Source organism: Hypanus sabinus, chromosome 3, assembly GCF_030144855.1.
Source record: "Hypanus sabinus isolate sHypSab1 chromosome 3, sHypSab1.hap1, whole genome shotgun sequence".
NCBI lineage: Eukaryota > Metazoa > Chordata > Chondrichthyes > Myliobatiformes > Dasyatidae > Hypanus > Hypanus sabinus.
The window spans coordinates 116,774,761-116,788,563 of record NC_082708.1 but is presented as its reverse complement, the minus strand read 5'-3'; the positions used below and the strand labels follow the sequence as shown (position 1 = coordinate 116,788,563).

The following is a 13,803-nucleotide window of genomic DNA, read 5'->3' as shown; positions in this document are numbered from 1 at the left end:
GTACTTGTTCAGGGTCTGGACACAGAGTCCATCGAACTGAAGCAAAACAGCAGTGAGGTCATGGACTGTATCCAGATTTGAGAAGGCAGGTGCTTGCTGTCCTGAGGCAAATTAGTGTAGTTAAGTCCCCAGGACCTGTCAAGCTGTCCCCTCAGACCTTGCAGGAGGCTGATTCAGAAAATACAGGGGCCCTGACAGAAATACTTAAAACAAATTTAGCCATGGCTGAGGTGCCGGAGGACTGGATGATAGCTAATGTTATTCTGTTGTTTGAGAAAGGCTTTCAGAATAAGCTGGGAAATTACAGGCTGGTGAGCCTGGCACAGTAGTGGGCAAATTTTTGGAAAGTATTCTTAGGGACTGGATATATAAGTATTTAGATAAACAGGACTTGATTAGGGATAATCAACATGGCTTTGTGCACGATAGGTCATGTCTAACTAATTGTTTTCAAGGAGGTTACCAGGAAAATAAGAAATAGGAGCAGGAGTAGGCCATCTGACCCGTCTGGCCTACTCTACCCTTCAATAAGATCATGGCTAATCTGGCCATGGACTCATCTCCACCTACCTGTCTTTTCCCCATGATCCTTAATTCCTCTACTATGCAAAAGTCTATCCAACCTTGTCTTGAATATATTTACTGAGGTAGCCTCCACTGCTTCATTGGGCAGAGAATTCTATATATTCACCACTCTTTGGGAAAAGCAGTTACACCCCATCTCCATCCTAAATTTACTTCTCCAAATCTTGAGGCTATGTCCCCAAGTTCTAGTCTCACCTACCAATGGAAACAACTTTACTGCCTCTATCTTATCTAACCTTTTAATAATTTTATATGTTTCTATAAGATGTCCTCTCATTCTTCTGAATTCCAGTGAGTACAGACCCAGGCGACTCATTCTCTCCTCATAGTCTAACCCCCTCATCTCTGGAATCAACCTGGTGAACCTCTTCTGCACCCTTCCAAACCCAGTATATCCTTCCTCAAGTAAGGAGACCAGAACTGCACGCATTGCTCCAGGTGTGGCCTCACCAGTACCCTGTACAGTTGTAACATAACCTCCCTGCTCTTAAATTCAATCCCACTAGCAATGAAGTCCAACATTCCATTTGCCTTCTTGACAGCCTGCTACACCTGTAAACCAACCTTTTATGATTCATGTACAAGCACTCCCAAGTCTTTCTACACAGCAGCATGCTGCAATCTTTTACCATTTAAATAGCCTGATTTTCCATTTTTCCTTCCAAAATGAAAACCCTAGCAGTTACCAATATTGCATTCCATCTGCCAGACTCTCCGTTGGTGAAGTAGATGTTTTCTCTGCAGACGAGGCCTATGACAAGGTCCCACATTGGAGATTGTTCAAGAAGGTTCAGTTGCTTGGAAGTTAGAATGAGGTAGTAAATTGGATTTGACATTGGCTTCATGGGAGAAGCCAAAGGGCAGTGGTAAATGGTTGTCTCTCTGACTGGAGGCCTGAGGCTAGTGTATCACAGAGAGCGGTGCTGGGCCTGTTGTTGTTTGTCATCTATATCATGTAGTGAACTGGATCTGCAAATTTGCATTTGACACCAAGATTGGTATGAAGGCAGTGGGATCAGGGCCAGCTGGAAAAATGAGCTGAAAATACCAGATGGAATTTAATGGAGACAAGTGTGAGGTGTCACAGTCTGGGAGTACAAACCAGGGTAGGACTTGCACGGTGATAGGCAAGGCACTAAGTGTGCTAGAATTGAGAGATCTAGGAACTACAGATTAATAATTCTTTGAAAGTGACGTCACAGTTAGATAGGGGCATAAAGAAAGCTTTTGGCTCATTGGCCTTCATAAATCAAAGTATTGAGTACAGATGTTTGGATGTTCTGTTGAAGTTGTGTATGACCAAATTTTGATTATTATCTGCAGTTCTGGTCACCTTCCTACAGAAATTATATCAATAAGTTTGAAAGAGTACAGAGGAATTTTACAAGGATGTTGCTGGAACTTGAGTTATGGAGAAAGATTGAATCAGTTAATTTCCAAGAAGGTAAGAGAATGAAGGGAGATTTGAAAGAGTTACACACAATTATGAGGGTTATAGATAGGGGAAATGCAAGCAGCCTTTTTCCACTGAGGTTGGGTGAAACTGGAACTAGAGGTCATTGACTATGATGAACTGTGAAGTATTTGAGGGGAACTTGAGGGAGAACTCCTTCACTCAGATGCTGGAATGAGCTGCTGGAGGAAGTGGTGGATGCGGGTTTGATTTCAATATTTGAGAGGTTTGGATAAATATATTAATGGGGGTGGGTATGCATGGTCCAGGTCCAGGTATGGGAAGAATAAGGGTCTGTTTCTATACTGTGGTGCTTTATGAAATAATGTGTTCAGCATTACTGGCTGAGAATTATATTTTATATATTTAGAGATACAACACAAAACAGGTCCTTCTGGTCCCTTGAACTGTGCCTGCCACAATTCTCAATTTAATCCAAGCCTAATCACAGGACAATATACAATGACCAATAAACCTACTAACCAGTAGGTCTTTGGACTGTGGGAGGAAGCGAAGAACCTGGAGAAAGCCTACGCATTCCATGGGGAGGACATACAGACTCCTTACAGATATGATTGGAATTGAACCCCAAACTCCGAAGCTCTGAGCTATAGTAGTGTTGTGCTAACCACTACACTACCATGGCTGGTACAGTAATCTGTATGACAATAATGCCTTCATACTGGACTGTACCACAATACAACTCAATTTATGGGTTATTAACTTAATAACGTAACAGGTTGTTAAAAATAGCTATTCTGATGCAAGTATCGAAATGACACAAGTACTAATTAGTCAAAGATTTTGCAGAACAGTAAATCTGGACTTCTCCCACTCAACTCCCACTGGGAATGTTAAGTGATGTGACTGACATTTTCACAATAGTTCGGAGAACAAATGAAAAGGCAACACACAATGTCTCAATCATTAATCTTGCTTCTACCACGGTCACGTTGGTGAAGTTGTGGGATGTCGTGAACACACAAAGCAGAAGTAGTCTACCTTGTCCCCTCCCTTATTGCAACTAATGCTTCTCTATCCTTTATTATTTAGAACAACTTTTCCAATTATTTTCATCCGTTTTCCAGCAGTACAGCACATTTCTTCCCTGATTACCTCTTGTTAATGAGTTACATAACGTGCAACATAGTCTACTCTCAGTGATCAATTGTAACCATGAGAAATTGAGTAGAATGGTGGTCCAGGGCACCATTTAGGTACAGTATTCTGTTACCTGTTAATTTCTATTGGCTATTGTTACGAACCCCGTAACTGGGTCACTTACCAGCAAAGATAGAGAGGCCCATTGAAGTCTGATGGTACTATTTTTAAAAGTATTTATTGAAAAAAGGGCACAAAAGTAAGATTAATGCAAACATACAGATAATATACATCATCAATACTAAATCTAAAAGCACGGGTATAATAACAATCAATAAGAAATAGCGCTATCGTTGTCTAGGGGATAATGTATTGTCCGATGGAAATATAAAAGTCACTGTTAGTTCGTTCAAGCTGCAGCATTTTGGGTTTAAGAGGGAGACGGTTTAAACTTGCCCAGGTCTTTTATGATGCCAATACATTGAGTTGGGGGAGTTGGTTTCCCCATTGTTAGCTAAAAGCTGTTTTCCGAGTTCCAAGCCACTAGTCCCAGGCAACGGAACTGAACGCAAGTGGCCTCCTTCAAAATGACATCCCCGATTACGGGAACACTAACGTTTCTTCTGGTGCGTCTGAGGGGCTGTTCCCACAGACCCTCTTTTATCCTGACTCACAGGGTCTCAGATATCAAACAGGTTGGGGTGATGCAATCCCTTCCTCAACCAGCCCACTTTGCCTGAGGGCATCCACGTAGCACAGTATCTTCAATCCACAAATTTGTCTTCCAGAGACAATGGCCATGTCCCGTAGCTTTACATCGCTGGGGAACGAGACATTCCGCACGTCTCTCTCTCATTTTCTGGGCCCCCTGACCCAACCCAACCCAACCCAACAGTGATCTTGTGATTCTCACAAAGGAGGGGGCTGCAGGCATATCACTATTGAGAGAATTAGACACCTATCATACACAGGAGACCATGGAGCAATCCTTGCAGAAAGTGGGAAGAGAGGAAAGATGTGGCTCGGTGGTGGGATCCAATTATGTGCTGGATGTGGAGGCTAGTGGGACGGTAGGTGAGGAGAAGAGGAAGCCTAACCCTGTTGTGACAGTGGGAGGAGGGGGTGAGGGCAGCTTTGATGTTGGTAAAGGCCCTTTCTTAGAAGGGGGGCACCTCATTGTCTCTGGAATTAAAAGTCTCGTCCTGAGAGCAGATGTGGTGGAGATGGAGGAACTGAGAGAAGGGGGATGGTATTTTTACAAGTCACAGGGTGGAAAGAGGTATAATTATCCTGCCACCACCACACCAGGGATAGGGATCCTCTTGTCCTCACCTATCACCCCACTTTCTGCTCTCCATGAGGTTTGCTCCCTACACGCACCCTTAGCTACTTGCCCTTCCTCACTGATCTCCCTCTTGGTGTTTATCCTTGCAAACAGAACAAATGCAGTACCTGCTCCACACCTCTTCCCTCACTACCAAACAGTCCTTCCGGGTGAAGTGACACTTCATCTGTCAATCTGTTGGGGTCATTTACTGTATCTGGTGCTCTCAGTATGACCTCCTGTGAACTGATGAGACATGACATAGACTGGGAGATTGTTCCACCAGAAAAAGTGGATCTCCCAGAAACCACCCATTTTAGTTCTACTTCCCATTCCCATTCTGACATGTCAGTCCATGGCCACCTCTGTTGCTGCGATGAGACCACACTGGGTAGCCTCCAACTTGTTGGCACGAACATCGATTTTGCAAACTTTTGGCAATTGCCCCTTCTCCCTTCCCTATTCCTGTTTCCCTCTCTCACCTTACCTCCTTAGCTGCCCTTCATCTCCCTCTGGAGATCCTCCTCCTCCCCTTTCTTCCATGGTCTTCTACCCTCTCCTATCAGATTCCCCTTCCTCCAGCCCTTTGTCTCTTTCACCAATCAAGTTCCCAGTTCTTTACTTCACCCTTCCACCATGTATGTTTTCCTCCCTCTCCCACCCTCTTACACTGACTTCTCATCTTTCCTTCCAGTCCTAATGAAACATCAACTGTACTCTTTTCCATAGTCGCTGCCTGGCCTGCTGAGTCCCTCCAGCATTCAAGTGGACAAGATTTATCCACTTGTCCTACTAGCTTCAAAAGGAGTAAAATCATCCACTTCCTTCCATGCCCTAGCTTATTGGGCTAAGATTCTCAAATTTCCATTGCTTGAGCTTGCATCTTCAACTTCTTTCCTCAGTCATTTTCCCTCTTGGATCTTGCCATGTCCATGAGACCTACCTGGTGCTTCTTTGACCAAGTTCTAACAAACTATTGTCCATTCAACTTCCTTTGCCGGTACCACATTAGCTGATATTGTTAGTGTGATTTTCTCTCTGGAATTACTTCCCTCTTTCAAATGATCTAAAAAAAATCATTTACTACTTGGCTCTTCTGAGAAATTACCATCCCATCTCAACCTCTTTAATGTTCTTGTCCACATTGTCAAATTCAAAATCTGTGCCCTTCTTTCCCAGAAATTCACAATTGAATTCACTCAGTCATGTTTCTTCTAAGCTGACCATCAATAATGACCTCTTGTGCTGTTTGTGTCACAGCTCTTCTGACACAGTTTCAAACTGTGCTGTCCATGTGGAGTTTGTAGGGTCTATCTGTGACCACGTAGGTTGTCAGTTTCTATCCACACCCCAAGGACATGCAGAATTTTAAGTTAATTGATTGCCATAAACTGCCCTCAGAGTGTAGGCAAGTGGTAAAATTGAGGGAATCTGTTGAGAATGTGGGGAGAATAAAATGGTTAATATGGAGTTGGTACAAATTAATGTTTGATGGTCAGCTGAGACATGGTGTGGCAATAGTTTGTGTTACAGGCCCCACCCATACAAAATTAACAAATAAAATCCCATTGTGATTCTGGAAAGCTCATTCTCATTTACTGATCTCCCAAAAGACTGAATTAGCTTTATCTGTCATACTTACATCAGGAAATGTGTCATTTACGTCAATGACCAACACAGCGTGCTCTGGGCATGCTCCCAGCACCAACATTAAATGTCCACAACTTACTAACCCTACCTCATGTGGAACGTGGGAGGAAACTGGAGCACCCAGAGGAAACACAATCAGTCATGGGGAGAATATAGAAACTCCTTACGGACAGCTGGGGGATTCCAATCAATGGCAGGCACTGTGTAAAGTGTTACGTCATCCGCTGTACTCCTGTGCCACCTTTCTCTGTATCCTTTCTGCACCCTTTTATGCTGCTAATCAAACAAAGTTTTCTCTCTCATCGAGATGGGTTTGATTCTACACAACTTTTTTTTTCTTAACCATCGGCAACTCATCCCTTGTTGCAACAGTGTTTGCTTAAATCGCACAGAACTCTATCCTTTCTCCTTTTACGTGCTGTGCCTGTATGAATTAATACAAATACGTGGGGGGGGGGGGGGGGTTAGTTCTCAGCTGTACACTGAAAACCCACCTTTGATGCTTGCACTGTCCAACTTGTCGCACTGCTTTATCCACAGGTTTATCAAAGAGCCTGGAGCCACTATCTACAGTTCCTGCTTCAACCTGACTCATTCCTTAATCAGTAACACATTCCCCCTCACAGGGTACAGGAATCAAAGGCTGAACAAGACTATTCTCAACACTGGAACCCTACTTCTTGAATTAAGCTTCAAATCTCATATTTTTTATTATCACAACAGATTACTTTCACCTCTATGGCACTACCAATCTTTATTTAATATTCAGTAACAATTTGTACACGTCGCTTGTATTTTCTGTTGATAAGCATTATTGAAATAAGAATTCATTCAATTAGCTTTTTCTCTAACTACAATATTTACTGCAAGTCACCCCTGGAGAAGCTTTTACAAACATATCCAGTAGTTTCAAGTTTACTATTACTGCAATTAGTATTTTTTCCCCAAATTCATCACTTATTTAATTACTTGCACTTAAGTACCCTAGTTGGTATAATACCCTAAGATATAGGAGCAGAATTAGGCAATTTTCCACATTGAGTCTGCTCTACTGTTCCATCATGGCAGATTTATTATCCCTCTCAACCCCATCCTCCTGCCTTTTCCCCATCACCTTTGACACCCTGATTAATCAAGCACCTAGCTATCTCTGCTTTAAATATACCCAATGACTCTGTCTCCACAGCCATCTGTTGCAATGAATTCCACAAGTTCACCATCCAATGGCTAAATGTACATCCCTCTATTCTGAGGCCGTGCACTCTGGTCCTAGACTCCCCCACTACAGGAAACATTCTCTCCTCATCCACTCTATCTAGGGTGTTCAATAATTGATAGGTTTTTAATGAGATCCCCCCACCCACCCCCAGTCTTCTAAACTCCAGCAAGTACAGGTCCAGAGCCATCAAACGCTCATAACCTTTAACCCTTTTATTCCTGGAGTCATTCTTATGAACCTCCTCTGGATCCTCTCCAATGCCAGCACATTTTTTCTTAGATAAGGGGCCCAAAATTGCTCACAATACTCCAAGTGTGGTCTAACCAATGACTTATAAAATCTCAGCATTAATTCCTTATCTTGTATTCTTGTTCTCTTGAAATGAATACTTCCGTAGAATTTGCCCTCCTTACCACTGACTCACCTTTAGGATATCCTCCATGAGGACACCCAATTCCTTTGTACCTCAGATTTTTGAATTTTCTCCTCAGTTCTAAAATAATCTATGCCTTTATTCTTTCTATTAAAGTGCATGGCCATACACTTCCTTACACTATATTTCAGCTGCCATTTATTTGCCTATTCTCTCAATCTGCCTACAGACTGCCTACTTCATCAATACTACCTGCCCCTTGACCTATCTTTCTATTGTTGCAGACTTGGCCACAAATCTTCAATTCTGTCATCCAAGTCATTGATATGTATCATGAAAAGAAGCAGTCCAAACACAGACCCCTGCAGAACACTACTAATAACTGGCAGCCTTCTAGAAAAGGCATTCTTTATTCCCACTCTTTGGCAATATCATCAGATATTTATGTCCAGAACTCAGGTTACCAGTCAAACAACGTAATCACTAGGCTTCAGTCTGTTTGTCAAGCTCCCTCTTGAACAGACTCATCTTCAATTGCTAGGACAATTCTGGAAATTCACTCTTTATGTCTCTCCATCCCTTTATCCCTCCCTCCACCTGCAAGTGCTCCTTAAGTTGTTCCAAACTTCTGCCTTTAGTTTTCTTTTCTCTTTACAGAAACCAAGGAAGTGGAACAGCTGCTGAGAACTCTTTCTAGTAGCAATCCTCAAAAAGTGCAAGTGCAAGATCCTCGTTTTCAGCTTGCAAACCGCGCGTGTGTCTGTGAGATGACTTCCAAACCATATGTCTATGATTATCAAATACACCCAGAATGGGTGACCCAACCCTGGCACACTGGGTACAGACAAAACCAAACATGAACCTTACAACTGGGTATAAACCTAGATGTCATAAAGAATTATAGTCAAAACTTATGAAAGGAAAAGTTATTAGCAATTGTTTATAATTTTTGTCCTGTAATTGAATGTAATAAAATTCTCATAAAGCATTTTTAAGCAGTGATTATTGATGCCAACCATTTGCTAGTTTCAGAATTTTACTGAGCTCAGGAATGTGAAAGCATTTAATTTAACAATAGCACAGATCAGGGCCATAAACTTGGCATGCTTCAGCCTTAAAGATATAATGTACTTCATATTCTTCCAATTCTCATGCAATTATACTACAGAATATGAGTCACTCAGCAGTGAATTAGACTTTTAAGCCTATTATATCCATTAAATATTTCCACCTAGTATCTTAATGCCTTTGCAAATTAAATAGCACTTGATCTGCACAAGGACTCCACTATCAGAAACTCTTTAGTATCAGCAGTCATTTTGCTCTATTCCAGTTGATTATGTTAAAAATTTTAATGTGTTATTAGGCATCATCCTGGAACCCCCAACTGAAAATGCAGTAGCAAAATTGAATATTAATTCTGAATCAATATTAGAACATAATTGTGTTGGTTTTATTAATGTTAATAATTAATATTAATTCAATTTACTCTCCAGTGAAATACATTACCTGGTGGCTAAATATTCCAAGACTAAGTCAGTGTCACATGAACACAGATGAACAGATTTCAGTTCTCCCCATCAATCATTATCCATTCCAGGTACCAATCAATTTCTGTCTCCACTATGTGGAAAGCTTACCTTCCAGATACCTGGAATGCATAGGAGCACAAAAGGCAAGGTTTGAATCTCTTGTGAAAATGATTCGGCAGATGTTGAAAATGCAGAACAACCCACACACAAAATGCTCAGCGGATCAGTCGACGTTTCAGGCTGAGATCTTTCATCAGGACTAGAGAGGAAGTGGGAAGGGGCCAGAATAGAATGTGGGAGAGGGGGAGGAGTACAAGCTAGAAGATGATAGGTGAAGTCAGGCGGGTAGGGGAGGAGGGGAAATAAAGTAAGAAACTGTAAGGTGATAGGCGCAAAAGATAAAGGACTGGAGAAGACTGAATTTGATAGGAGAAGAGAGTGGATCATGGGAGAAAGGGAAGGAGGAGGGGCATTAGATGGGAGGTGATAAGCAGGTGAGAAGAGAGCCAGAGTGAGGAATTGAAGAGGGAAGGGGGAAATGGAATGGCTACACCTTGAGTTTGATGGGAGTGGGAAGGGCCGAAAGAGAACTTGTGGAGAGTGAGGAAGAGTTCCAATCAGAGGAGGCTGCTGGTGGAGGGGAATTGGTTGGGTCTGTTAGAGAGTTTTAGGGCCTTCTTGAGGGGGGATAGAAGTGAACAGGGATTAGGCATTCATGGTGAAAATTAGGCAATCAGGGCCAGGAAGGTATAAGTTCTTGAGGAGATCAAAAGCATGTGAAGTGTTGTGGATGTAAATGGAAGGGACTGAGCCTAGGAAGACAAAATGGAGTTGAGGTATGCAGATACTAGTTTGGTTGGGCAGGAGCAGACAGAAACAATGGGCCTACTCAGACAGGCAGGTTTGTGGAACTTTGACCAAGTTCTAACAAACTGTTGGCCATTAAACTTTCTTTGCCGGTACCACATTAGCTGATATTGTTAGTGTGATTTTCTCTCTGGAATTACTTCCTTCTTTCAAATGATCTAAAAAAAACATTTACTACTTGGCTCTTCTAAGAAATTGCCATCCCATCTCAACCTCCTTAATGTTCTTGTCCACATTGTCAAATTCAAAATCTTTGCAGGAGATTGAAACAAGCATTGTGGGGTAAGAGAACTATGAAGTTTGTGGCAGTGGATGGGAGATCTCCAGCAATGCCTGCCTTTTCATTGGTTATGTGGAACAGTCCAGGTTTTAAGACTTCCCTGATAATGCTCACCAACTCTTTTTGCATAACAGTGACAACTGCATTGGTGCTGTTTCATGCACCAATGCTGAGCTCCTCAATTTCATCAACTTTGCCTCCAACTTCCACCCTGTCTGAATTTCATTTGGTCCATTTCTAACACCTCCCTCCCCTTTCTTAATCTTTTTGTTTCCATCTCTGGAGACAAACTGTCTACTGATTTTTTTTTTATAAACCTACTGACTCTCATGGCTACCTTGACTATACCTCTGCCCACTAAATTCTCTCTTTGCCAGTTCTGATGAAGGATTTCTCAACCTGAAATATTAAGCATTGCTTCTCTTACCACAGGTGCTGCCTGGCCTGCTGAGTGCCTCAGCATTTTCTGCTTTTGTTTCAACTTTGCAGCATCTGCAGTTTTATCAGTTTTCACTCAGTTAGGGTGTCGGGTATGGGACGGTAGACAGTATTGTGCATAGTATTGGCCTCCATATTTATGAAAGGATCTTGATGTTTTATAAGCAATTCAGGAGTTCAGGTACGGTTTTCTACTTGAATAACTGGAGTAGCTTCAAAGCGAGAAGGGGTTTGATTGAAGAATACAAGATTCATAGAGTTATACAGCATGAACACAGGCTCTTAACTCGTCCAAGATCCCTGTCTATGCTAATCCCATATCCCTGTAAACCTTACCCCACCATGTACCTGTTCAAATGCTATTACTGTACTCACTTTACACCTTCCTCTGATAGCTCATTCCATACACTTACAATCCTCTATGTGGAAGCATTTCCCAACATCTCCTTTAAACTTTTCCCCTCTCATCTTAAACCTATGCCCTCTTCTCCTAAAATTACACTATCCTGGGGGGAAAAACTGTGATCATGCACCCTATACAAACCTCCTGTAATTTTTTAAAAAACCTATGTAAGGTCACCCCTTCAGCTCCTGCTCACCAGGGAAAACAGTGCTAGCCTGTCCAATCTCTCATTTACGTACTTGTACTCCTAGGACTCACTGTTGAATAAGAATTCCCAGGGGCCTACCATTCACATTGTATGACCTAGTTTGGTTTAATTTCCAAAATGCATCACTTTGTACGTAAATTGCAACAGTCATTTATTTGCTTACTTTCCTAGTTGATCTAGATCCTGTTGCAATAGTAGACAACCTTCTTTACTGTCCAGTTTTGGTGTCATTTGCAAACTTACTAATGCCATTCTTTTCCAAGTTATTAATACATATGACAAACAATAATAAAGTACCAAGCCTCAATCTCTGCAGCACATCACAGTTTACAGGCCTCCAACCAAAGAACAACTGTTCAATGCAACTCTTTTCCACCTACTCCCAAGCCAATTTTTCTTTCAATGTGTTGTCTCACTTTGGATCCATGTACTCTAACCTTCTTGACAAGCCTATCATGCTGGATTTTTATCAATGATCTTGATAAATCCACAAATCAATGTCCATTGCCCTGCTTAGCCAATCCTCTTGGTCACCTCCTCCAAAAACTCAATCAAATTTATGAGATATAATTTCTCACAAAGCCATGCAGATTATCCTTAATCAGTCTTTGATTTTCCAAATCAACTACATACTGACCCTTAGAATTCATGACAGTAGCTTTCCCATCACTGCTGTTAGGCAGAATGGCCTATAGTTCCTTGACTTGCCGTTGCAGCTTCAATTAAGGCACTTTGGCTATCCTCAGTTCTTCTGGCATCTCACCTGTAGCTAACCAATTTACAAAAATCTCAGTCAGGGCCTCATCAATTTTCCTGAATGCCAAAATGCTTCAGGATATTACTGTTGTTATCCACAAAATCACTGTCCTTCCCCACTGTAAATAAAGACTTTTTCTGTGGTTTCACACGTAGATGACTACACTGATCCATAAGGGGATCTGCCCTCTCCCTAGCTACTGTCAGTATATTTAGACTTTTTTTTCCAATTCTCCTTTGCTTTATTTATCTCATACCCCCTTTTTCCCTCCTAATTTCCTTAAGTGTAAACCTATATTCCTTATACTCAAGGGACACAATTGATCTCAGCTGCCTACACCTGCCTTATGCCTCTTTTTTCCCTGACTGGAGGTACAGTAGCCCTTGTTATATGGGCTCTTGAATCCTGCCAGCCTTGTCCTTCACAGGAAAATGCTGGTCCTGATCTCTTCCGATCTCACTTTTAAGTCTTGTACAGTACTTGCCAGAAAACCCTTTACCTGTAAACAGCCTCTCTTTCAACTTTTGAAATCTCTTGTCTAATGCTTTATTCATTAGGCTTTGCCCTAATTTAGGACTGTAACTTGTACAACCAGAATCACAGGTGCATGCAATCCTCCAGTAAGTATAACATTCTTGGAGTCCTGAGAATACTTGCTTGCCCTGCTTGTATCTGCCATATGCTTCACAATTTTACTATCAGTAGGGCAAATCCCATTCGTGATGAGCTGTAGATGCAGCGGCAGGAGCAGGAGAAATGTTTGGGAATTAGTGATGATTCATCCCTGATTGGTCACACCCATTACAATATCTGGGAATTCTCTTATGGATTCCACTCCATTGGTTCCACGCTCAGGCAGGGAAGGACAAGCTCAGGCAATGATATACCTTGACACTAGAGATTTGGGATTCCCATAGCAAACACAGCCCTCCAGACTTGTGATGATCTTCATCAAGAGCAGTAGAAACATGTTCACTTGTTTACCAACAGCATGAACAACGTTCAGCTAAATTGTACAAGCACTTTGGAGGAACGAACTACCAGGCAATAATATCTATCAAAATAAAATCAAAAAATACTGAAAACTACTCAGCAGGTCAGGCCATACTTATGCAAAGAGAAACTGGAGTCTGTATTTCAGGTCAAAATCCCTTTGCCAGAACAGGAGGCTGTTGGTGTCCATTTCGACACTTTTTTGTTGATGCTGATGGAATTTTTGTCTCACATTCAAAGTTTGCCATTCTGTCCATCAAGGAGGCTGGCTGTGCTGAGATAATTTACATCTTTGACAGCAACTTAGGACATATATTGAAACATTAAACTTGTCAGCTTGAATGCTGCTCTCACCTAAAAGTCAATACACTTGGCTGTCAGATTACTGCCCATGATATGAAGACCATAGGTGTATCTCACTGAGGCAGATGATTGGACACAAACATTTTCTCTGATCAGCTGTTCAATGGCAAGCACTTTTAGACTTGTATTGCGGAAGACAGGTTCAGAAAATTTCTTTGCACAGCAGCATTGCTTGATTTGCCAAAATAAATGGTGAAAGCAGAAACCACTGGATCTCTCAAGGATAAATTTGATAAATTTTTGAAGTTAAGGAAGAT

General features: G+C 41.7%; 1 protein-coding gene across 1 annotated transcript in view; it reads left to right on the top strand.

Moving 5' to 3' along the window:
* LOC132391596 (uncharacterized) overlaps positions 1–8,693 on the top strand; it is a 37,536-nt gene extending 28,843 nt beyond the window's left edge. Inside the window, exon 7 of the mRNA XM_059964998.1 lies at positions 8,363–8,693. Within this exon, the coding sequence (XP_059820981.1) occupies positions 8,363–8,565 (203 nt within the window). The 3' untranslated portion in view covers positions 8,566–8,693. The remainder of the gene's footprint in view (positions 1–8,362) is intronic.
* The last annotated feature ends 5,110 nt before the right edge of the window (positions 8,694–13,803 follow it).